General features: G+C 56.4%; 1 protein-coding gene across 1 annotated transcript; it reads right to left on the bottom strand.

Annotated features, from left to right (window-relative positions):
• Positions 1 to 545: 545 nt before the first annotated feature.
• Positions 546 to 23,874, bottom strand: GAS6 (growth arrest specific 6). The gene is made up of 15 exons (XM_078876284.1): positions 23,648 to 23,874; positions 17,308 to 17,465; positions 16,179 to 16,203; positions 15,414 to 15,506; positions 14,676 to 14,798; positions 13,953 to 14,075; positions 9,217 to 9,342; positions 8,277 to 8,401; positions 6,961 to 7,079; positions 6,354 to 6,552; positions 5,735 to 5,893; positions 4,296 to 4,464; positions 3,461 to 3,627; positions 2,674 to 2,908; positions 546 to 2,161 (listed from the first exon to the last, which is right to left on the bottom strand). The coding sequence occupies exons 1-15, from the start codon at positions 23,739 to 23,741 to the stop codon at positions 1,992 to 1,994; spliced, it is 2,085 nt and encodes a 694-aa protein (XP_078732410.1). The 5' UTR covers positions 23,742 to 23,874; the 3' UTR covers positions 546 to 1,991.
• Between the last annotated feature and the right edge of the window lie 1,516 nt (positions 23,875 to 25,390).

Raw genomic sequence — 25,390 nt, 5'->3', positions numbered from 1 at the left:
AGCATGAGACTGTTTGGTCAACAATACCCATTACATACTCTTTGGTTCTTTTGGTAAAGTTACGTAGGTAGAAATAAAAATAAAACGAATCACGACGTTTCGATCGCAACACAAGCAATCTTCATCAGGTGGAACAACCACAGCAAGATATAATGCTGAAATAGGCGAGAGAGCTGCCGTGGCAAGAGGTTTTTAGGTAAGAAAAGGGGGAGGCGCAGTCACGAAAGCTTCAAATCAAGAAAAACCTATTACATTGTGGGTTTTATTTTGTCTATGGGAGGAAATCGGAGAACCCGGAGGGAACCCACACAGAAACCCCACACAGGAGGCACCCGAGTGGGAGTTGAACTCGGGCACTTCTTGGCCGAGGCGTGAGTGTTACCCAAGCGCCACCCTGCCGCCCTTAAGATGTACGAACTAATTGACGATTTGGTTCATGTCAGCGAGGGTAACCTCAGTAAGTCTGGGCGGCGCAGATATCCCTGGGGCCGCTTGGCACCGCACCATCTGCCACGAGCAGGTGAAACCGACACATACATCAGTGGTAACATTTCCGATACATTTATTCATGTGAAAAAAAACACCGTTCTGTGCTCATATCTAACAGCAGTAACATAAAAAATTCAGTGTCTTAATCGGTGCTAATAGTTCATAGGGTGAAAAAGGTATATATATATCTTTTAATGAAAACTCTTGAAGCTTAAAACATTTTTGTTCCCTTATGAAATGGCACCCATTGGACATTGTACAAATACAGCACAAGTAGCAAATTAAAAACTCTTAAGGTTGTGGTCATTGCAGCCGGGGTTGTTGCTCTACTGGTTCCCTTAAAACCACCACGTGTTCTCTGGCGACGGAGGAACACGCCACACCATCGTGCACAACAGGTTGCTACAGGCTGCTGCGGTACTAGTGGCGGGCAGCAGAGGGCAGTGGAGCAAACACTCTGCTGCCATGTACTTCTATGCTCTCCACTTTTACCAAGTTGAACTTCTATCGCACCATACGTCGCCAACCGTGCTAATCGGCAGAGGTGGGACAAAGTCATTGTTATGCAAGTCCAAGTCGAGTCGCAAGTCATCAAATTCATGACTCGAGTCCAAGTCACATGACTCGAGTCCACATCTCATAGGTGGGACAAAGTCATTGTTATGCAAGTCCAAGTCGAGTCGCAAGTCATCAAATTCATGACTCGAGTCTGACTCGAGTCCAAGTCACATGACTCGAGTCCACACCTCTGCTAATCGGAGGTGCGGGGGAAGGACAACGAACACAATCAGTGCGGTCAAGTAACCCCCATGACACGCACACCAACGGAAGATTAAGAACTGGTCAGTACTGGTTGGTGAACCTGGGGAGTGATGCCACAGAAGCATAGAAGTACAGTCTAACCTTGGAATTGGCTGCGCTGTCGTCTCAGTGGCCATCACCTTGCACTGAAATACATTTCCTGTGTAATCTCATTTGCAAATCGAGAAGTGGTGCATTGTGCAAACTGCCTTTGACATGCTGTGGTGCACGTGGGTGAGGAAGAGTAAATATCGGGATGCCTTTTCTATTGCGGTAGCCATCTGAATGCGAACCACACGAATCGGATTAACTCAGTCACAAAGTACTCATAGGAAGAGATTTCAGATAAAATGTTTTTTGTTAAAAATCACATGTGCGCACGCGCGCACACACACTCACCTTTACATCAGATTGTACGGTTATTGGTAACATTAAATAGCAAAGTGGGTTTTTAAAGCCTGCAGTAAGCTGCGTACTTGCCACCTATGCCCATGTCAACGGTAGGATGTCAAGTTTTAAACCCTTCTAAGGCATATCGATTGTCAGAGCTTAAAAATCGGCAGCCTTTCGCTTAAATCCGCACCGTCGGCAAGTATGCCTTGAATAGCAAAGTGGATTGTTAAAGCCTGCAGTCGGGCGCCGTGAATGTTTGGGGAACGTTTGGCGAAGCAAGGGTCCAAGTTGTGCACGGACGCATTTTACTAAAAGTAGATGGGCATTTCGGAGTGGAGCAGGGGGCAAGAGTGAGACGTGACGCCCGGGGAGAGAGAGTCGGCCGTGTCCAGCTCCACGCGGACGCCGTTGAGGCGCACGTCCCTGATGCAGCCCTGGAAGAAGGCCGTGACGGGCGTCACCTGCAGCGGCACCGAGTCTACGGGTGGGGAACATGCCGACGCGGGCCTCCGTTAAGGGATGGGTCGCAACAGACCGAGCGGCCGCCAATTGGTACGCGTGCGTTGCGATTTGTACCCACCACGGTTGGATCCATCGTCACGAATTACCATTGAGCAATTCAGCAATTCACCTGCTACGGTATACTGCCGTTTCCTATACGTGCATCTCATGCAAGCTCACTCAAGACCCAATACTTTTTGATTTTTTTTTTGAAATTATATATTTAACCTTTTCACACATCGGTCTTATATAAATCACATAGATGCAATACTAACGTAACTAAAACATTCTGAACTTTTGTTTACTTGGACAGCAAAACCAACTTCGGGGTGCTTTTTAAAAACCTCCCTTCGTCCACGGACCCTGCCTGAGTCTACAGCCTCTTTCGGAGTCTCTGGGCCCTGCCCAGTTTCTGGGCACGACAGGGCACTTGTATACGAGGCAAATGAGAGTGCCTTGCGTGCACCATCCCACTCGGCCCACGTGTACCGGGGAGGCCGCCGAAGAACTTGGCCACGGGTCGACTCAGCTGCTCCTGCAGGGCGGTGAGGCGCGGCAGCAGGAACTGCTCCGTGCCCGTCGCCTCGGCGCCGTCCACGGAGAGCGTCAGCGCCGTCGCGGAGACGCGCACCGCCACGCTCTGCCACGTGGGGCTCTGCATCGACGTCAGCTCCGCCACCTCCAAGCGCGCCGCCACCACGTCGCCCAGCGCCACCTGCACGTACTGGGGAGGGGCTCGCGCCAGTGAGGCTCCGGGTCTGCGGACTGCTTGTTTTTAGAATTTGTGCAGTTCGTAGGGTTGGTGTGGAAATTTGGCCAAAAGCTGGGTAGAGTCCTGCGAGAGGCTCGGGGTTTCAGGTAGTATGCCAACACGTTCCCGAGGTCACCGGCCAGCCCGCGTAGCTCACTTTTACTGGGCAGTGTGTTCTGCATTGCGAACGGAGCTGCACACCGTCCATTTAGGCCATCCCCGGAACCAATCATGACATCACGGTCGATGTCGTCTCCAACTCAAGTCAACTTCGGGCCCATATATTTAGCTTAGAAAATCACACCGCTGAAAACTTACAATCACTTCCCCCTCTGGCCAGAGTAGGAGCAGACAGAAGGAAGTGGCCAAGCTCATGAAGCTGCTCGGCTCATGAAGTTTGGAATAATTAAACAGGCTGCCCAGTGGCCATGGGAACGCAGCAAGAGTGTGATCAGCCATACAGCGGTGGGCGATGCTGTTGCGCAGCAGCAGCGGCAGCAGCACGTGCGAGCGACGCTCTGCTACCTGTGTCGGCTGCATGTACTCGTTCCTTGCCGTGTGCTCCAGCGACACGGACAGTGGAACCTCGTCGTTTTGAGGGCTGGCAAGCGCGAAGATGATCCCCGTGTCTCCCGCGGGGCGGATGGATAGCTCCACGGTCAACTCCCAGCCGTCACCGCCCTCCGGAGACACTGACACAAACCGCCATCGTCACGACACGCGTAGCGGCCGCTGCGCATTCGCCGCTGGTGTAGCGCGGTTGGCGCGAGCCCCGGTTCTAGGAATAAAATGTGGCCGCCTGTCCGTCTTGCTCTTCGCAGCCCGGCGCCTTGGCCCGTCTGGCACCGTGGGCCACAGTGCAGTTGCACTGCCTGCACACTCAATAGCTACGCCACCGGCACACGCGCCGTCGGGACGCATACATCAGAAGCTTGAGCCAGCCACGCATCGCCCTGGCTCAGTGACTTGTGTATTTACGTTCTCCACAAATGTAGGCACGTGCCAGAATGTTTGCATCGTCCACTCGTTCTCAATGTTAGCAAGAAGCGTGCGTATGCGTGGAGCGTGCGACACCGTCGGGGCTTAATGCGTATTGTATGTTTACCGAGCGGCCCTTTATGTGCTTGCTTGAGTGTCCGTGTTTAGGGGCGGTCATTTGCTCAGAGAGGCCGGTCTTCGAGAGGATGAATCGCAAAGGGCGACGCAAATTATACTCCAGATCCATTCAGACCGGATCGTAGTTACGAGCGTTATGCCCCCACCCCCCCCCCCCCCCCACATCTCTCCCCCGCTCCCCAGTTACGGACGCGTTCAACCTTCGTGCGGAAGCGTTAAATGCGGCCGGCAAGTTGGCGCGTACAGAAGCTGCGGTTGAAGTACGCCATGCCGGTCCCTGGGAAGTAGGCCCCTCTTTCGACGCTGGAGAAGCACTGGCGCATCTTGTCGCCCGACGTCTCCTCCTTGATCCAGCTCGTGTCCTGGTCCAGCCAGCTCCAGTCGCGCATGCACGCGTCCAGGTGCATGTTCAGCTGCCCACGCGCACCCACGTGGGAGGGGAGCGGTGTCAGCGATAGCACGGCCAGATCGTTAGGAGCGGCGTATTTTAATTACAAAATAATATATACACACAATACGGGCATCCCTTGATATTCGGAACAGATACGTTCCTGAAAATGTGTCTGTAAAGCGAAATTCCGTACCTCGAACCATTTGATTTCCATTATTTTATAATATTTTAATACTTTAATACTCCTCTTCTTGGTTCTTTCGGTAAAGTCACGTAGAAGGGAAATAATAAAATAATAAAAATAAAACATAATAAAATAATTTTCACGACGTTTCGGCCACAACGCAAGCAGCCGTCCTCAGGTGAAGAACAGGTCAGTTGGAAATACCATACAGTACTTCACATCCAAGGTAATGGCTTCAGTCTCTTTTTGCACTTCTACTACCACTTGCACCTTAAATGGCCTCCCTGCAGACATCTCAACTAACATTTATCAAAACAAGATCATTATAAAAATGCAAAATCCTGCCGAGTGCGGTGCCAGGCGGGATCAACGCAAAGGACTGAGTTGACGGGAGTCGAGTTGGGGTGACGGCACGGGGAGCGTGGGACCCCCGTCGTAGAGTGTGAGCAGCACGCTGCTCAAGCCGCCCAGAGCTGCGCGGAATGCTCGCGAGGTCAGACGACACACACCCCCGCGTTGTTTGATTTTTCCCACAAATATGATAATTTACGGATTAAAAATCCCGTAAATGCAAATTGAAGATGCCGTATGTCGAATTTGTCATTGAATGTACAAGTTAGGTTTTTTGTTGTACAAAATTCTGTCAACCAAATTGCCGTGTAATTGCGCTATCGGCATCACATTCCCATCTCTCGCAATGCAGTGCGCACAGTAGGGGGCAGTACTTGTGACCAGGCCGTACGGGTTTCACGAGCACGGAAGTGCGTTTGTGTGTGCGAGCCAGTGCACGCATGTGCATGTGCCCCGTGTCTTTGCGTGTGATATACGAATTTGGCCTGTATGTATGATTACGTATGACCGCGTGTACGTGCAAGTGCGTGGGTATGCTTTAGTTTGATTTATATGTGTTTGGGTGATTTGTTTACCTTTCTTGTACTTTGCACTCCTATCGTGTTTGTGTACTCTTTGTTGTTGGAACGTTCCTACTCGCCCCTACTGGACATCTGTGAAAAAGACCTTTATAGCTCATCGGATTTCTCCAGTATAAAGAAAGTTTGATTCTGTGTATGTGTGTGTGTGCGCGTGTGTGCGTGTGTGCGTGCCGTACAGGTTTCATCAGCGTGTGCTCGTCGGTGGGGAGGCCCGCGATGGAGATGAGGATGTCGGAGCTGATGGAGCCCGCGTTGGCCGAGTGGGTGTTGATGTTGATGACCTCCTCCCCCGACAGCTTCACGATGATCTTCCCTGTCGGCCGCTCCACCGAGACCTGGCTCCCGGAATGGGCACAACACCACACATGGCAGGTTGCTAAAGGCTGCTGCGGTGGCGACGTGCCGGCCGGCAAAGGGCACGGCGGCAACATCCGTTGTTGCGCTGCGATCCAGCCGATTGGCTCGGCGGTTGAGCCAGCAATCGGATACTTTCGAGGTCAAATGCTGGTTGAGCGTTCACCGAGCCCATCATCATCATCCTTCTAGGGATGATAAAATGAATACCTCTGCATGGGGCAGTCAACAGTATTTATCTTAAAAGGAATGTGGATGATCATCCACCACCGTCTCAGGGTTGTAAACAGGAGATGAGCACCACCCCTTAGCGCTCATTTGAGCAGCAAATCACTCCAACTTTGTGACTGCATGCCCCCTGGCTTCACCAAGCCACACTGACCGGCGTGGCAAAAAATAGCCTCACGGCACGGCGAGCTGGGAGCGTGGCGTGTGCCGTACCGTGTGCCAAGCGCCGTCGTTGATAGGCTTGCCGCCGGTCGTAACGATCATGCTCTCGCTCATCTGCAGCTGCACCTCCAGGGAGCCGTTCCTCAGCGCCAGCACCATGCGCTCGTTGGGCTCGCGGCTCCGCCCGCGCTCCACGTACAGCACCAGCCCCTCCGCGTCGAACGTGCGCAGCCCAAACTCCATCACCTCCCTGCGCCGTCAACCAGCCAGGTCGGTCTCAGCCAGTCGGCGTTTTTTCCCCACCGCACGACCGAGCCGTGCGGGGGCCGTGCCAAGACAGCCCGGCGCCGCTCAGGCTTAGCCCGGTTGTTTCTCCAGTAAAACCGAGATTTTAATTCTCGGAGATGGAATTTCGGCAAGTTTAATGTAGAACCGAATTTTACGCGCCGGGTGTTTTTTGTGCCGTCAATGGTGACTGGGCCTAGATCGCCAACTCGCCCGAGAGCCCGGTTTAACAATCCCAGGCGGCTGACAAGCGGGATTCAAACCCACGAGCCCAGGGGTGCAGGCTCAACCGCTCAGTCACCCAGCTGCCCGAACCTCTGGGAAGTGGCGACCTCCCGTCCGTGACCGTACGGTCCCCCAACTGCGAGCTTACCGTTTGATCTGCCGTAGCTTGAAGCGCAGCAGGAAGGTGGGCTTTGTGATGAAGTGGGGGTTGGTGCACATCCACTCTGCGTTCTTCTGCACCCTCTCATCGAACAGCTGGATGATTGGCTGTGGGGTGGAAGGGCACAGGGGGGGGGATTGACACGCTGGTGGATTGGGCAAGGCTGGGAGAGCGCTGCGCATGGCGTACGGTGTGGGGCGTCTTTGCCGTGCTGCCGTTTGTGAGCAGCGCAACCTTTTTCTTTGCGTTAAATCCAATTGCGCTGGTGCCGCATGGGCGGAGTTTGACTTCTATATTTGGGGGTTCGGCAGGGAGGGGCAGGGGGGCAGGGGGGGCAGGGGTTCGCTTTGTCCCTCAACTTAGGAACAGCGGGTGCGTATAATTAATTAGTATTTTCTTAATTGTAAAGTACTGAAAATAAATTCATAAAGGTGCCCAGCGCGTGTGTGTGTGGTGTAGTCTCTGGGCTCTCTGTGGAGAAATGTACCACAATAGAGACACGGTCGCCACGGAGACACTGCTGCTAAGGAGATGCCAGACGTGGCTGCCATGGAGACACCGCCCCCCATCCTGATCTCCCGAGTTCTCGGCCGGTGAAACAATAAAAACCCAATACTGAAGTAGTACATTTTACACGTAGGCTGTCACGGCCAATGTTACGATTCATAATTGGTTTCTTTTGGGCGAGGTCGCCTGTGTAGGTACAATGCTAATTTATTACCCATTACCCTCCATCATCTGACGTAGCCAATCAAGTTGTTACGTGGGCAGATATGCCAATTGATTCGGTTGATTAGCGAGACCGGAATGTTAAAAAAGGCAAGCTAAATGTTGACACTTTACCTCCAACACGTCAACAGGATATTAAATGAGGGCTCAGATCTCACGTGAAAGCGCTTCCCGATTGAAATTTGCATTTATTTGCCGACGTGACAACTTTGTTTGATTGCCGGTCGTCGGGTGGTGGAGAATCACGGTTTAATACAATTGGCATAGAACCTTCACGGTGATCTCACCCCAAAATAAAAACCACTATGAACTCTGTGGTAGAAATTTGTAACGTGAGCGCATCTTGCTGATTTTGCTCATCTATGGGGCCCGGCCCGCCGTGGTTCCCGCCGTGGTTCCCGCCGTGGTTCCCGCCGTGGTTCCCGCCGTGGTTCCCGCCGTGGTTCCCGCCGTGGTTCGCGCCGTGGTTCCCGCCGTGGTTCCCGCCGTGGTTCCCGCCGTGGTTCCCGCCGTGGTTCCCGCCGTGGTTCCCGCCGACGCTGCGCCCGAGGGACGGGGTGCCGTGCTGCGGGCACCTTGCACTGGTGGAGGTCGTTGCCGAGCTGCAAGCTCCTGCGGCCGTCGCAGTGGCAGGTGTAGCTCCCCTGGGTGTTCACGCACAGCTGGGCGCAGCCAGAGTTGTCCAGGCACTCGTTCACATCTGCCGTGGGGACGCAATAGCCGCTTCATCGGCGCCCTCTCGACACCCGCCCCCCCGCTCCCCTCACCGGCCCCCTTGCATACAGTGGCCCGCGAGGTCATGCCCGGATCCCCGTAGCAATCAAAAGGGACAAATCAAATAAACAATTCTCCGACTTTCCGTACAACGATGAGAAAACTCGCAAGGCGGACGAGCACCCGTGCCTGTGCCGATGATTCCGGACACGCGGACGCGGTGGTCCGATTGCCCTTCTGCTCGGCGGTTCAAAACAAAAGGCCGCTGCCGTGCTTCGTACGTGCAGGTTCGGCGAGGTGATGTGGCATGCAAGACATGCTGGGAGGATCGAGCCAATGGTCACAGTGGCATCTGTTCCGATCTCGAGATCGCCGTTTGCTCGGAGGGTGATCTCAAGAATACGACCCCAACCCTCGAGGGCTTATGTTCCCACAACTTTATCCCCGTTGAGCTATCCGGGAGCAGTTTCACAGGGCGAATCTGTTTGGAACTAGCGGAGCAGCGCAACTCCCTGCATTAGGGAACGGCCCACGGAAGCGGATACTGCAGCGCTACCTCCGAGACCCCTGCAAGTGGCCTATGTCACACTGTAGGTGGCGGGCACTCTCCCCAACCACTCTGTCACTCGGAGTCAGTTTTGTCGAACCGCAGTCAAGCCGGCGTTTTAAATCTTCGAGGTGGTATTTGGCCAAATTAAGTGGTGGACCAACTTTTTGCTCGGTTGATACCATCGGCTCGCCGCACACGAGAACCCAGGACCCTCAGCGGCTCGGCGCTGCGATATTGAGAGCCCTCCTCACCGTCGCACGTTTGGTTCATCTCGTTGAAGACGAAGCCACGGGGGCAGCTGCAGTGGAAGGAGCCCTCCGTGTTGACGCACGTGGCCTGGCCGCAGATGCCCTGGCCGAGCGAGCACTCGTCCTCATCTACGAAGCGACCACAGAGACACGCAGCAGCAGGAGTGACCCGTCGGGTTAGCAGCACTCGTACATCACCATCATCCGCACCTCCGACGAGCACGGTTGGCTACGTACGGTGTGCAAGAAGTTCAACATGCGTACACTGACATTTTCTCTGTTAGTTGCCACGCCTATGGCTCCACTTTGATCTCTCGGTTTCAAAGTCCTCGCGAGCTGTCTGTATTTGCAAACCGTCGCATCGCATTTGCAGCACAGCATCGACAAAGCACGTCGACGATCCACCCGTATAAGTTGTACGCGCATAACCCTACGGCCAATCCACTGCTGGACGTAGCGCACGGTCACCACGCCGAGTACGGGTTCACGAAGACGGCACTCGGTGTGGGCCGCCGCGTGGAACACCCCCCACGCCGCCCGCCCGCCCGCTCAGCCCCCCGCCCAGCCCCCACCCGGCCCCCCGCCCACTTGGGGGTCACAGGGCGCGGGCACCCTCGCTCGGCCGTCTCAACTCGAGCCGCGTCGTCTGCCGTGACCGTTCGCGGCTGGAAGCAGATTCGCCGACGGGGCACTCCCTCCGGCAGCTGTTTACCGCTGCCTCGGCGAGTGTGTTTTGCTCGGGGGGTGGGTTCGGCTGAGAGGAACGCTTCACGTCCGCAGAACATCCCCCGGAGGAAGCCGCCGGCATCAACACGACGGCGTTTACCGAAAACGCTCCGCGAGCCGCCCCCGCATTCTGAGAATTGGTTTCCCTTGAAATCCCTCGGCGGGACAGAGAAAGGCTCCCAGGTTTATATTTACAGATCGTGTTTTCACTCTTCCCTTTTCCGACATTAAAAACCGGACCGCAAATATAAACAGAGACCAAGCTGCGGACGTTCTGGAACGTAAACAAATGGTCACACAGCCCCCAGCACGGGCACTGCGTGTTCTACGGGACCGGTAACTACCTCCACGTTCACAGGAGCCACCGTACCGCGCGTAGGAGTTTTCGTACTTTAACGAGTGGTACGGCGCAGTCGTTAGGGGTTACTGCACTACCGCTACAGCTGGCCACCTGAGTTCGACTCCCAGTCATGGCCAACACCAGTGGCAAGTGATATCTGACCCAGCCCTGGGTACCCTCTTCACCATTCCACACTTTAAAAACAATCTAGATAGAAAACTAATTTCTTTGTAACTGCCTTTTGCGTTTCGTTTGTTGTCGTTTCCCAGACCTTCGGTTAGCGTGGTTGGCTACGTACGGTGCGAACGAAGTGCAACATACATACACACACACACTGGCGAAGTATGTTCAAAACAACCCCACGCCCAACACGATGTGGGGAGGCTTTCACCTGGATTGGCAAACGGCTGCACAAGATTATTACAATTGCGACTGCTTAGCCACCTTGAGGACCAGACATTCGTGAATAAATATTTAAACACCGCAGGGAATTTCCAACCATAAAGAAAAAGCGACATACAGACATCCGATACGCACTGCTGTGCGCACTCCTCTCAACCACTCACCCACCCACAATATCACAACACTTCTCTTCCCGCTTCCTCCCCTCGCACTGCTCCACTGTGGAATTCCCCTCCCCCCTTTGTCTCTCTCTCCCCAAGGTCTTATAATAATGATAGCAACCTTTTCTCAAGTCAAAAAACGCGTTCCACTCTTATCTATATAGTGCCGTTTGTGGCTGGCCGCTTGGCGTTCTGAGGATCGTGCTCGGCAACTGTGCCGGTATCCATTGCCCATCGGCTCCACCCTGGAGCGACAGAGAGGGACGCGGCCGCTATGCCACAAGGGAAGGCACGCACGCGGTCCGTACCCCGGGACGCTCCCTCGTCATCATCGTCGTCGCTGCCTCAACAGCGTCCTGTTTACTGCTGCCTGCCCCGCAGCAGCAGTCGCGGCAGCGACAGCAGGGAACTCTGCGAGATAATTACCAAATTCACCCAGAATGCACTCGGCCTTATCAGAAGCTCATCGGGTTGAACCTGGATAGTGCTTCCATGTGTAGTGACATCGCGTGATGTCGCTGTGTAGGGCGGCCCTAGAGAGGCACGGCGTGCGATGTATTATACCACTCACACGCGGGTGCAGTACCGGCCCTAGAGGGGCTCGGTGAGCGCTGATCGATAGCGTTGGACGGCACCACACGTAGTGTGCAGTGCCGACCCCTACAGGATAGGTTCTGGGAGTGCCGGCCACGGGAATTGGGTTACTATAGGCCGTGGCACTCTGGTTGACCCCAGAGGACACGCGACCGGTAAAGTCTACACAGGGGCCCCAGGTGGGGGCTAGGGGTGGTCACGTGTCAGGGTCAAGATCCTGCTCGAAGATCCTAAAAGGTGGGCGTGGCTAAGGGCGGAGCCAGCCACGCCACAGAGGATATAAGCCGGGTCCCCTTGAGGGACCGGCTGCTGTTGTCATCTTGAAAATCTAAGTTCTACGTCCTACAAGAGTCTCCAACACGTGGACCTGGACCCAAGCTGTGGTCCGGTCCGTTGTAGCTAGTTAAGGTGGAGTTAGTGCAGTTAGCCTGGTGGTCCACAACCATAGGTTGTTATCCTGTTAAGGGGCAGTTACCCCGTGTGTTGGTGTTAATAAATGTGTTGCGACTCAGTTGAACTCACTACACAAGGATGACCACCATAAACAACAAACTGCCGTTATTAGGCTCTCTGTGAGGATATGCTGTGGGCATTGATGCCCGTGTGTGTGTGGCGCTTTGGTGGGTGTGTGTGTGCAATACTATGGGTATGTGTCTGTGTGATGTTGTGTGTGATGTTGCGTGTGTGATGCTGTGTGTACGACGCTGTGTGTGTGGATGACACTGTGCGAGTGTGTGCAACGCTATGTATGTGTGTGATGCTGTGTGTGTGTGTATCCGGCAACTGGTAGTCCCCCTCTTTAAGAAGGGGGACCGCACAGACTGTAACAACTACAGGGGAATCTCACTTCTCAGTGTGCCGGGAAAGGTCCTGGCAAGGATTATTTAACATCGCCTTGCTAGGCATGCTGAGGAGAGGCTTGCAGAGCCCCAATGCGGTTTCAGGAAAGGGCGGTCCTGCACAGATACCATATTTTCTGTCCGTCTGCTACAGCAGAGGTGTAGGGAATTCCAACAAGACCTACATCTCTGCTTTATTGACCTGTTCAAAGCCTATGATACCATCAGAAGACCTGGGCTCTGGGTTGTTCTTCGTGCTTTCGGAGTCCTTGACCCTCTTGCTCACGATCATTAAGGACCTTCATGATGGGGAGCGGGCCCGGGTAAAACTACGTGGCCGGGAGTCAGAGCCATTCTCTCTACACCTTGGGGTGCGACAGGGATGTCTTCTGGCTCCCACATTATTTAACATCCTTTTCGACAACGTAGTTCGTGAAGCTTTCAATAGCTGTACCGGAGGAATTTCCATCTGGTACAGATACAATGGGAGGCTGATCAATGCCCGGGTGCGGTCAAGGGATGGCTCCCTATTGCTCAACCACGTTATGTATGCCGATGATCTGGTAATTGCTACTCACTCAGAGGAGGAGTTGGAGGCGCTGCTGCTGAACCTGGAGCTTGCCACTAAGAGGTGGGGACTTAACATCAGCCCCACCAAAACTTAGCACCTTCCTGGGTATTTTGTACCATCGGACACTATACCCCCACAACTCCCAATTGGTGATAGGGCAGTTGTACAGAGAGTGGAGAGTTTCCCATACCTTGGCAGTGTGCTCATGACCGGCTCTGGTTTAACAGCAGAGGTCTCACTCCGAATAAGTCGAGCGGCATTATCTTTTCATCGGTTGTGTAACGCTGTGTGGAAGCTACCTGGTCTCTCGCTCCACACGAAGCTTCAGGTTTTCTCGGCCACAGTCATTCCCTCCCTTCTCTACGCTTGCGAAACGTGGACCCCCCCTAATGGAACATATTCGCCGGTTAGAAACATTTAGGCTGGCCTGCCTACGATCCATCCTGTGTTTAACCAGGCTGGATTGTGTGAGGAGCTTACAAATCCTTGAAAGATCTGGACAAAGTCCCATCGGTGAGCTCCTCCGGCAGGCAAGGCTGCGTTGGCTGGGTCATGTAGCCCGCATGCCCAGCCACTGCATGCCTAAACAGCTTTTGTTCGGCCGGATCGAGGGGGGAAAACGGGCACGGCACGGGCTAGAGAAGAGATGGAGTGATGTGGTACAGGAGGATGTGAAGCTGAGTGGACTTGCCGATGACAGGTACCAGCGGTGTCAAGATCGGCCTCTGTGGAGGAGGCTCGTGAAGGACGCTACTGGGCAGTTGGAGGCAGTCGCCCTCCAACAACAACGGAGGGGGGAGGAGCGACACTCACAACAACGAGCGGAGCGCCGGGTGGCTAAAGCACAGCAAGTTGTCACAGTAGAGGGCACAGGTGGTGCATCAGCCAGTCGTCTCAGTCGACCCGTGGCATCTGGGTCTGCCCCGTGACCTCCTGACAGCGGGCGTTCGACACTTCACGTGGCCTCAAGGTGCACATAGCCTGGCACAAGCGTCGTGGTGACGTCACCACCACTTAGTGGTGAATGGCGGTTGTTGTTGTGTGTATCTGGGTGACGCTGCGTGTGTGCGCGGTGGGGGGGGGGGGGCGAGGGGGTGGGGGCGCACCTTGGCAGGACATGTGGTCGCTCTGCAGCAAGTAGCCTCTTTGGCAGCGGCAGCGGCGAGTGCCGGGCAGGTTCATGCACTCGTGGGCGCATCTCCCGTTGTTCTTGTCGCACTCGTTGATGTCTGAACACCGGACACAGAGAACAGCCGGCCCCCAGTTCTACGAACGCCGCAATCTTGGGGACCGAATCGCACGGGGTGCGTCCGATCAACGTCACTCAACCGGGACCTCACGCAGCACCGATTGTCTCCTCGCACCGGCGGACTGACGCCAGAGTGTCGGGGTCTCCTTGTGCCAAGCAGGTACAGCTGCCGCTAGGGGGGGGGGGGGGTGGGGGAGGTGCCCTTTCAAATGCGTCGAGATGAGGCACCACGGCATGAAGGAAGGCGCTCTCTGTCAAAAGCAAATCGTTGTCAAAGTCATCTCGTCGGACCGAGGGAGCTTAGCAGGGATTGCACCTGGAAGGCACCTGGATGGGCGAGCGCCGCTCACGTCGGGTTGCAGCAGGCCTCTGCGGGGGCCCCGCTACGCGGCGGGCAGCACGGGGCACCCCAGTCGGGGATCGAAGCTGGGCCCTTGCTCCTGCGAGGCGCAGGCGTTACCACCGCCACTTCCCCCTTCCCTCCCCTCCCCCCTTCCCTCCCCCCTCCCCCCCTCCCCTCCCCCCTCCCCTCCCCCCTCCCCCCCTCCCCTGCCCCCCCACCCTGTGCCACGCCACTCACCCTGCGTGCAGTTCTTGCCGGTCCAGCCGACGTGGCAGATGCAGGCGTAGTCGCCCTGCTGGTCGATGCAGGTCAGGGAGCTGGCCCGCAAGCACGGCGAGGGCATGCACTGGTTGGGCAGCGCTGCGCGAGCGGAGAGCGGGCACACACGCGGGCACACGCACGCACACACACGCGGGCACACGCAGACATACACACACATGCGGGCACACGCACACACGCGGGCACACGCACACACGCAGACACACACACACACGCGGGCACACGCACGGGCACACGCACACACGCGGACACACGCACACACGCGGGCACACGCACACACGCGGGCACACGCACACACACACACGCGGGCACACGCACACACGCGGGCACACGCACACACACGCAGACACACGCACACACGCGGGCACACACGCGGGCACACGCACGCACACACGTGGGCACACACACACACTCGGGCACATGCACACACACACACACACGTGGGCACACGCACACACACACACCATGGCTCCATATCCACGGTGTTCGGTAACGAGCGCTGGCGCAGCGGTTAGCGCGCTCCGCTATCGAACCCCGGCGACCCGAGTTTGATTCCCGCTCACGGCCAACAACACCAGTGACAATGATTTGAACCGGTCCTGGGCCTCCCCTAGGTCTGCTCAGCCTCAAATGAGTACCTGGTGGTGTGGTGTGTAAACATCGCCACTGGGGTGAAAAAGACGGCGCTCTGCTCACCGGTGACGCACGTGCGCAGCACGCTGCTCACGCTGCTGGCTCTCCAGTTGTCGTGCGGGTCGTCCTCAGTGATGTGGTGCTCCGACAGGCAGTCTGGGAGCAGCAGCGCAACGCCGGCGTCACATCAGCACCACCACAGTCGCCAGCGTCAGCAGCGTCACCATCGTCACCACAGTCGCCAGCGTCAGCAGCGTCACCATCGTCACCACAGTCGCCAGCGTCAGCAGCGTCACCATCGTCACCACAGTCGCCAGCGTCAGCAGCGTCACCACAGTCACCATCACGTGCCAGTGGTGGAGGAATCGTGTACACATGCACTTAATGTGTTCAACTCTGTAACGTTTACATTTTGCACTGGTAACCGTTTGCAACGTATTAATTGGCCCACGTCTCCCTACAAAGAGAGGCTTATGGTTTCAACGGTCCATTGCCGGGGCTTACACAGCCAAGTCGCCCTTGCTAATGCGGCAATGCTGCTGTGTATTTAATGGACTCCTCTCCTGGTTTATTAAAAGGAGAGTGGCTAACTGACCGAAATACAGCGAAGGAATTTAATAGATCATTTAGTGCATCACTAAAGCAGTACAATCTAACTGGCTGCAGTCGTTGATGCCCAAGTAAAATCATAAAAGGAAACGTACTAGTACGTTTGAAGAGCATCATAGGTTGTTTGTAATGTGGACGTGACAGTACTACTCCCGTGTGTTTGGGTTGCAGCAATGGCCACGCGAAGTGTTACATGCAGCGCAGCGTACGCGTGCGTACCTAAATACTTGGGGTAGAAGTAGTTCTGGAATAGAAAAAAAAACACAAATAAGTAATATTTATAAATACTTGTTTTTTTAAACACGCTTGAATGAAATGTACCGTACTCGTAATGGCAAAACTCCACGACTCCAGGAAGTGGCCCCGAAGCTTGCCATCACGTAAGGGGCCGTGGCCATTTACAGCCAACGTCAGTTGAGCGTGGACAATTAGACCCAAGCCGAAACATAACATTAAAAAAAGATATAGTATTGTCATCAGTATGACATAAGTATACCAAGTTTGCAGTCGATACCACATTGGGAAGTGGGTTAAAATTTAGTTACAAGATTTGAGGATACGATAACAACAACAGACAGAGTGAGTTAAATAAAAGCGTGTAAAAAAACAATCAAACGTCCGCACACGAGCAATATTCTCTCATGCGCGATCTGCACGCACGGAGCCGGACACGGGTGGAGGAACCGACGCCGTGCGTTGGCCAGACATCGACCGGACCGCCCCCTCCGCGCTCGCACCGCAAACCGCGGCTCGATCGCAGAGGCCGAGGAGGACGTTCAGCCGGGGTAGGACTCAACGGGTCAAGACGGACCGCGAGGTACCCAGGCGGTGGTGGTGCTGGGGGTTTTTTTTCGGGGTTTTTTCGGGTTCTCTCCCTCCCCAAGTCAAAGCACCCTTCAACGTGCGGAGGACATCACGACTCAATGCCCGATGCACAAATACGGAGGAGGGAGGCATCATCATCGCAGCGAAGCGCCACTCCACTATCTGGCTCCACCGCCTCAATGTAAAACTGCAGTTGCAGGTGAACCTCCTGAGACTCGGCTAGGCATTTCTGGGTGAATGGCTGCTATCGTTATTATTATTTATATAATATTATAATTCATGCTGCTGGTTTTTTGCAATTCTTGGCCATGTGTGTGGCTGAGTAGCAACATTGGTCAGGATCAGAATTGCTGCTTCGTCAACGCAACAGGCAGGCAGGCAAGGCAGGCAATCAAAGGGCGCGGGAAGCAGGCAGTTACAGAGCAAGGCGGGCAGGCAGTCAGTTACAGGGCGAAGCAAGCAGGCAGTCAGCCGACCCCCGGGGGGAGGTGGTGGCGTTGGGTCCCACTGCGGGCCCCGTTACCGTTTCGGGGTCGTTTTCAAAGACCTCCCGCGCCTCCTCCTTGTTGCAGAACTCCTCGACACACTCGCGCTCCAGGTTTCCCTGCTTCGCCTCCTCGAACACGTTGTACGCGCGCCTCTGTCGGCTCAGGAACCGCTCGGCCTGTCGTGCGCTCAGGACTGACGAAAAAGGGAAGGACGGCCAGAGGTTTAAGGGACTTGTAGAAATATTTTTCGGAAACTATTTTATCATCCCGGGTCGCGCCATCGGCATCACGTGGTCACGAGGCGAGCGATTTCATCAGGAGGTTCAGGAGATCAGCGCAGACCTTTTTTTGCGCGAGAGAACGGCCCACCTGCTCTGCCGCCGAGAGGAACGCCCGTCGCGTGCACTGCTGTTTGCGTTTAGTTTGTGGTTCTTCCCCGCACCTCCGATTAGCACGGTTGGCTACGTACTGTGTGAAAGAAGTTCAACATACATAAACAATATACTGATGTTTGTAATTCTCAGGAGCTGGAATTTAGCCAAATGAAAATCGCAGAGCCAAAATTTCACGAGATGTTTTTTTCTGTGCGCGCGGTCATCGGTGAAATGGGTTGAGACCATCGACTCGTTACACGATGCCCGAAACCTGGGTTCAAACCCAGGATATCTCAGCGGTGCTGGCTCATCGCTCTGATCTCCGAGGCCACCCGTCCGCATCCGGTAAATAACTTTCAACCAAACAGCAGCAGCTCACAAAACACACGACGACCGCATGCGTGTACACAAAATCGCCCACGCGTTCCTGCGAGAGACGCAACAGTCGTGCATGGCAGATACCAGTCACAGGATAAACAAAGCAAATGCCCGCTCCAGAGCACACAAAAAAAAGCCAACCGGGCAAAGACAAACACGAGCCGGCCCGCTAAACAAGCAGTGCCGGGCGGCACGGGAGGGCGGCACGGGGTGAAACCGATCCGATGAGAACGCGGCCGCCGCCGTCGCTCGCCAGGGCCACCCGGAGTCAAGCGCCGACGGAGCTTTGTGTGGCAACAAAAGGGGCAGCCCCCCCCCCCCCGCCATGCGTGTGGGCAGCGTGGCGCCAGGGCGGTCTCGCTGTTCGACCGTTTCGGGTCGGAGAACCTCGGGGGGAAGGGGGGCCTCCGTTCCCATATTTGTCTCGCCACATAAAAGTCTTTCTGTACGAATCCCATCAGCCCCCACGGTCTTTGTGGAGCGCGTGGGTCTGCCCCGTGACCTCCTGCCAGTGGGCGTTCGACACTTCACGTGGCCTCAAGGTGCACATGGCCTGGCACAAGCGCCGTGGTGACGTCACCACCACTTAGTGGCGAATGGCGGTTGTTGTTGTTGATATACCAGTGGTTCTTAACCTTTACTAATAAATGCATAGGGTGTTATGAAACAAAGTAGTTGTCACGTGCCCGTGCTTAATATGCGTTTTGATGATTTAACCTTCGAAAGTCATCTGGCCATGTTCCGCACCCCCAGAAAGGGCATCTCGCACCCCCAGGGGGTGCGTGCACCCCAAGTTAACCACCACTGGTACACACACACACAGCAGACACACACCAGACACACCAGACACAGACACACACAGCAGAGACACAGACACACACAGCAGAGACACAGACACACACAGCAGAGACACAGACACACACAGCAGAGACACAGACACACACAGCAGAGACACAGACACACACAGCAGAGACACACACACACACAGCAGAGACACACACACACACAGCAGAGACACACACACACAGCAGACACACACACACACACACAGCAGACACACACACACAGCAGACACACACACACACACACAGCAGACACACACACACACACAGCAGACACACACACACACGACACACAGCAGACACACACACCAGACACACAGCAGACACAGCAGACACACACACGGCAGACACACACACCAGACACACAGCAGCATTTGGTTCAGTCGTGTCTCATCAGCATGTTAAAACCGAGGAGTAAAAACGCTCGAAATGTTTTAACGTGGCGAGACAAGTACGGGTGGGATGGGTATTGCCCGCAAACTTATTTTGTGCGACGAATATTCCGCGCGAGGACGTCCACGTGCCTCCCGCTGCCCACGGCTCCCCCAGGGCTCCCCCAGGGCTCTCACGCGCGTGGTGGTGGTGACTGCTTCCAGGCCACGATGTTAGGACACGTTATGCAGCCAACAGGGCCACCGATTGATTGACTTTCACCCCCCCCCACCACCCCCCCCAAGGCGGCGTTTGACCGCGAACAAAATTAGCTTCTGCTCGTCAGCTCAGTTCAGTTCATGTATTTCAGTTAATTTATTTGGTATAACCCTGTGTGAGCCATTTCGGCTCTTGAATCGGGTGCAACCGCAACAAACATCTTAAACTGGCTGCGCACAAACAGAAACATCCATGAAAGGACAGCGAAGTCTTCCAGAAAAAGCCCCGCACATCGACGCTGCCAGCCAGCGCGTGTTGGACGCCGACGTAGCGGCCAGCGCACTGTGTGGACAGCACACCGGGGCTCGGGTCGACCTCCCGGCGCTGCAGCTGAAACAATGGTGGAAGTTGCTTAACTCTCTCCCCTACACCCCCCCCTGTCCCCCCACCCACCCCTATTTCCATGCGCTTCCCCCCTTTCAGCAGGAAAGTGTTGTTTTGTATCCAGCTGTTTAGCGCTGCGAGGGGGAGGGTGGACGCGTGGGGTCATTGTTCTGCACGCTGCGGAAAGCCCCGGCAGAGTCTGCACAAAGCAAACAATGCAGGATGGGGGGGCGTCTCCCTCCACCCCCTCCCCTCCCCCGTCCCCCCACGGCTCACGGTCTTCCGCTCGGCCTAATGGCCCACAACAACATTGGTCAACAGTAGGCCGACGTTTCAGGCGACGAGCCTTCCACGGAGCATGGAGAGGGCAGGGAGATCGAGCGACTTTATTGTTCTTCGCCGATCAGTCCGCGCACCCGCTCTGCCGTGAAGAAGCGCCATTGCCCGAAACGTCAAACTAACATAACAAATATTGTATGGGAACCCGTGCGCTGCGTTGGTGCCCAATTCCCCGAGTCAGGTCGAAGTAGCAATTCCCGTAACTGACGAAGAACATCGCTCCCTGCTGTGGAGGGTGGGGGGAGTGGCTGGTCAGGGCAGACGTGACCTGCCGGGCGGTACCAGCCGGGCCCCTCACTCACCCCCCTCGTGCACGTCGCAACACGCTGCGGGATTCACTCGGCACGCTGGAATAGCGGTTCAGCCTGGGCCACATTCACACCCCCCCCCCCCGCAGGGTAAACACGCGCGCCTCGTGAAGCAAGCTGCTGCTGCTCGCTGGCTGGCTGCGTGCGGGAGGGAGGAGATTCTCTGTAAAACATTGAAAGCCCCAAACCAAATAAATATATCCCAAGGCCACGCAACGTGCAGCACACACGCAGCACACACGCACGCAGCACACACGCAGCAGGCAGCAGGCAGCACACGCAGCAGGCAGCACACACGCAGCACACACGCAGCAGGCAGCACACACGCAGCACACACGCAGCAGGCAGCACGCACGCAGGCAGCGCACACACGCAGTACGCAGCGCACACACGCAGTACGCAGCGCACACACGCAGTACGCAGCGCACACACGCAGTACGCAGCGCACACACGCAGTACGCAGCGCACACACGCAGTACGCAGCGCACACACGCAGTACGCAGCGCACACACGCAGTACGCAGCGCACACACGCAGTACGCAGCGCACACACGCAGTACGCAGCGCACACACGCAGTACGCAGCGCACACACGCAGTACGCAGCGCACACACGCAGTACGCAGCGCACACACGCAGTACGCAGCGCACACACGCAGTACGCAGCGCACACACGCAGTACGCAGCGCACACACGCAGTACGCAGCGCACACACTCAGTACGCAGCGCACACACGCAGTACGCAGCACACACACGCAGTACGCAGCACACACACGCAGTACGCAGCACACACACGCAGTACGCAGCACACACACGCAGGCAGCACGCAGCACACACACGCAGGCAGCACGCAGCACACATGCAGGCAGCACACACGCAGGCAGCACGCAGCACACATGCAGGCAGCACACACGCAGGCAGCACACACGCAGGCAGCACACACGCAGGCAGCACACACGCAGGCAGCACACACGCAGGCAGCACACACGCAGGCAGCACACACGCAGGCAGCACACACGCAGGCAGCACACGCAGGCAGCACGCAGCACACACGCAGTACGCAGCACACACACAGCACACACGCAGCATACACACAGGCAGCACGCAGCACACACGCAGCACACATGCAGTACGCAGCACACACACAGCACACACGCAGCACAAACACACAGCACACACACAGGCAGCAGGCAGCAGTTCCGCAACGTCCGTGCGCGAGCAACGGCTTCGGGTTTCGCGTCGTACTGCTGCTGCTGCCCGCGTCGCTCAGCCCACGTGTACCGCGCGTTGTCGGGCGCGATGTCCGACGTTTCGCTGCACGTGCCGGTTTGGGGAGCTTCGCGATTCGAGGACCAAAGTCGCTCTCCCGCACGGCACGTGGGGCGAAACGTCGGGCACCGCGCGCCCCACAGAAACTCGGCAACAACCCGAAAGCAACGCACGGGGGAGAGGGGAGAGCGACTACGCAGACACCACGACCACCACCACGACCACGACAACCTCGGACCTTGTTGTTGGGAGCCGTTTCGTCTCTGTTATGCTGCGGAGCCAGCAAGCGAGGGGGGGGGTCACCGCACAGATGTTGTTGTGATATGGAGCCGTTACCCCCCCCCGGCTCCACAGGAGAATGCGAGTGGCCGAACATCGCCATAGATTTACCTCTCTACGGGGATCGAACGTTGTGCCCTCGCGCAGTGCGTGGTGGTGGGGGAGGGGGCTTTCTCCGGGTGCTCCGATTTCTTCCCACTTGTTCAGTGAACACAACTTCGTCAGGGATTTGGGCCGCAAACGCCCTAAAACAAATACCCATTTGTGATCGTTCTTGCCTCGAGACACGCCGGGCCGGGCGGACGGGTCCTTCGTTCACAATTCCCGGCGAAGCCTCGACAATGAATCTCGGCGAGAGCCGCCGCCGCCGCTCTCAGCCATCGACCGGCACCCACTCACCACCACCCACTCACTCACCACCACTCGCCCTCCACCCACCACTCGCCCTCCACCCACCACTCGCCCTCCACCCACCACTCGCCCTCCACCCACCACTCGCCCTCCACCCACCACTCGCCCTCCACCCACCACTCGCCCTCCACCCACCACTCGCCCTCCACCCACCACTCGCCCTCCACCCACCACTCGCCCTCCACCCACCACTCGCCCTCCACCCACCACTCGCCCTCCACCCACCACTCGCCCTCCACCCACCACTCGCCCTCCACCCACCACTCGCCCTCCACCCACCACTCGCCCTCCACCCACCACTCGCCCTCCACCCACCACTCGCCCTCCACCCACCACTCGCCCTCCACCACCACCACCACCACCACCACCCACCACTCGCCCTCCACTCACCACCCACCACTCGCCCATCACCACCACCCACCACTCGCCCTCCACTCACCACTCGCCCTCCACTCACCACCCACCACTCGCCCTCCACCACTCACCACCCACTACTCGCCCTCCACTCACCACTCGCCCTCCATTCACCACCCACTCACCACTCGCCCTCCATTCACCACCCACCACTCGCCCTCCATTCACCACCCACTCACCACTCGCCCTCCATTCACCACCCACCACTCGCCCTCCACCACCACCCACCACTCGCCCTCCACTCACCACCCACCACTCGCCCTCCACTCACCACCCACCACTCGCCCTCCACTCACCACCCACTCACCACTCGCCCTCCACTCACCACTCGCCCTCCACTCACCACTCGCCCTCCACTCACCACTCGCCCTCCACTCACCACTCGCCCTCCACTCACCACTCGCCCTCCACTCACCACTCGCCCTCCACTCACCACTCGCCCTCCACTCACCACTCGCCCTCCACTCACCACTCGCCCTCCACTCACCACTCGCCCACCACCCACCACTCGCCCACCACCCACCACTCGCCCACCACCCACCACTCGCCCACCACCCACCACTCGCCCACCACCCACCACTCGCCCACCACCCACCACTCGCCCACCACCCACCACTCGCCCACCACCCACCACTCGCCCACCACCCACCACTCGCCCACCACCCACCACTCGCCCACCACCCACCACTCGCCCTCCACCACCACTCGCCCTCCACCACTCACCACCACTCGCCCTCCACCAGACCCTCTCTCTACCCGCTCTCTCCTGCCGACCGGTCGGCTACTCACACGGGTCGCCCTGGGACGGGGCCACCGCCGCCACGAGGAGCAGAGCGAGCGCGGTCAGCACGCAGACGCAGCAACGGCGCTGGGCCATCATCATCGCCCGCACCGCTGCAGCTGCTGCCGCTGCTCCTGCTGATGTTGCTGCTGATGACGCTGATAGGAGAGAGCGAACGCTGCCGTGTGGATATCGATGTCGCTCGCCGGTTGTGCCTCGGGAGGGCTGCGCCGTTGTTTAGTAGGGGGCCGAGGCGGCTCCGCCCAACACCGGCGCCCCCCCCAGCTCCATCCCTCGCACGCCCACTCCGGATGAGCCTCACCCAGCGTGCGCGTACCCTGCCCCACCCCCCCGCCCCACGCTCAGTCCATGGTGCCAGGAGCGATGATTTGACTCGTTGGTAAGCGCCACCTGCGATGTCAAACTGGACCATGTAGCGACGTGTTCCGAATCGTCGAGGAAAGCGAATAACGCAATGGCCATACTTCACCAGCATGCTTATCGCGCGCTGTAAGATGCCGGCAATACGTTCGTGAGATAAATGGCGCTGTCGAGGTCTGCTGGCCACGAGGAGAGGGGCTCTGCAGAGTGAGATCGTGTCGGGGTTTCCTCGGACCGCAGGGGAACACGATACTGTACGGGTTGCATGTCCACAATCGCACCACTGTGGCTGGCCTTCAAATGACCTTCCGCTCTTCTCTAAAAGCCCACGAATTCTCTATTGCCCACCCTCCCATCTCCCATTGTTGTTCTCCCCACTCGCACTGACGCCTTCCCTGTCCCCAACTCCCAATGGTCATTCTAGATTTGAAGTTTTCGTGACTGCAAGGATACATACACCTTTGGTTCTGTCGGTAAAGTCACGTAGATGAAAAATAAAAAATAAGAATAAAAATAATCAAATTAAATCACGACGTTTCGGAAGCAACACAAGCTTCCGCCATCAGGTGGGACAACCACAGCAATAAACAAAATTACTTTTCGATTTAAAGCTTTCGTGACTGCAGGGATTCATCTTCTTGGTTCTTTCGGTAAAGTCACGTGAAAGAACCAAGAAGAACAAAATTACTGTAATCTATTTATTTTTATTCTTATTTTCACCTACGTGACTTTACCGAAATAATCAAAGAGTATGGATCCCAATGGTCACTCAAATCGAGATTGATCACCCATCATCAATCCACTCAGATCCATATTCGTTTGCTCCACGCATCGTCACTACCACCACCACCTCATCTTGTATATATATCCCACCCACTCATCTCGTTTCATCCCGCCAACCACTGTGTACCCTAGTTAGTTCACTGTACAGCGCCTTGGTTAAGGCGCTTATATAAACGGATGATAAGATGAGAATGTGTGATAAGATAAGGTTCTGATGTGAGCAACGGCCCGTTGATGCCTTGATGCGGTTGACCATTCCACACCATCGTTATCGAGTAAGCAACTACCACCCCTGCTATCAGAACTCTGCTTTGAGCCCGTGGACTAATTGACTACGCGACACACATGAACGTGCACGCGCGTCACTCAGCCCTTGTGCGCATTCGGCAAAAACCACGCGGGCCCACAGTAGTGAGCATCGGTGGCCAGACTGGCTCTGATGAGTACTCATGAGGACAAAGCGGCCCACAGTTGTCTGTGTCTCTGTGTCACTGCAGCGTGCTAGTCGGTGACGTATACTCAAGTCGGATTTGATGCCGGTCTCAGACAAAAGGACCACAATGCAGTTCTTCAGGGCCAGGTTATAT

This window comes from Lampetra fluviatilis, chromosome 43, assembly GCF_964198595.1.
Source record: "Lampetra fluviatilis chromosome 43, kcLamFluv1.1, whole genome shotgun sequence".
Taxonomy (NCBI): Eukaryota; Metazoa; Chordata; class Hyperoartia; order Petromyzontiformes; family Petromyzontidae; genus Lampetra; species Lampetra fluviatilis.
The sequence above is the reverse complement of the archived record's forward strand: the minus strand, read 5'-3'. Positions and strand labels throughout refer to the sequence as shown.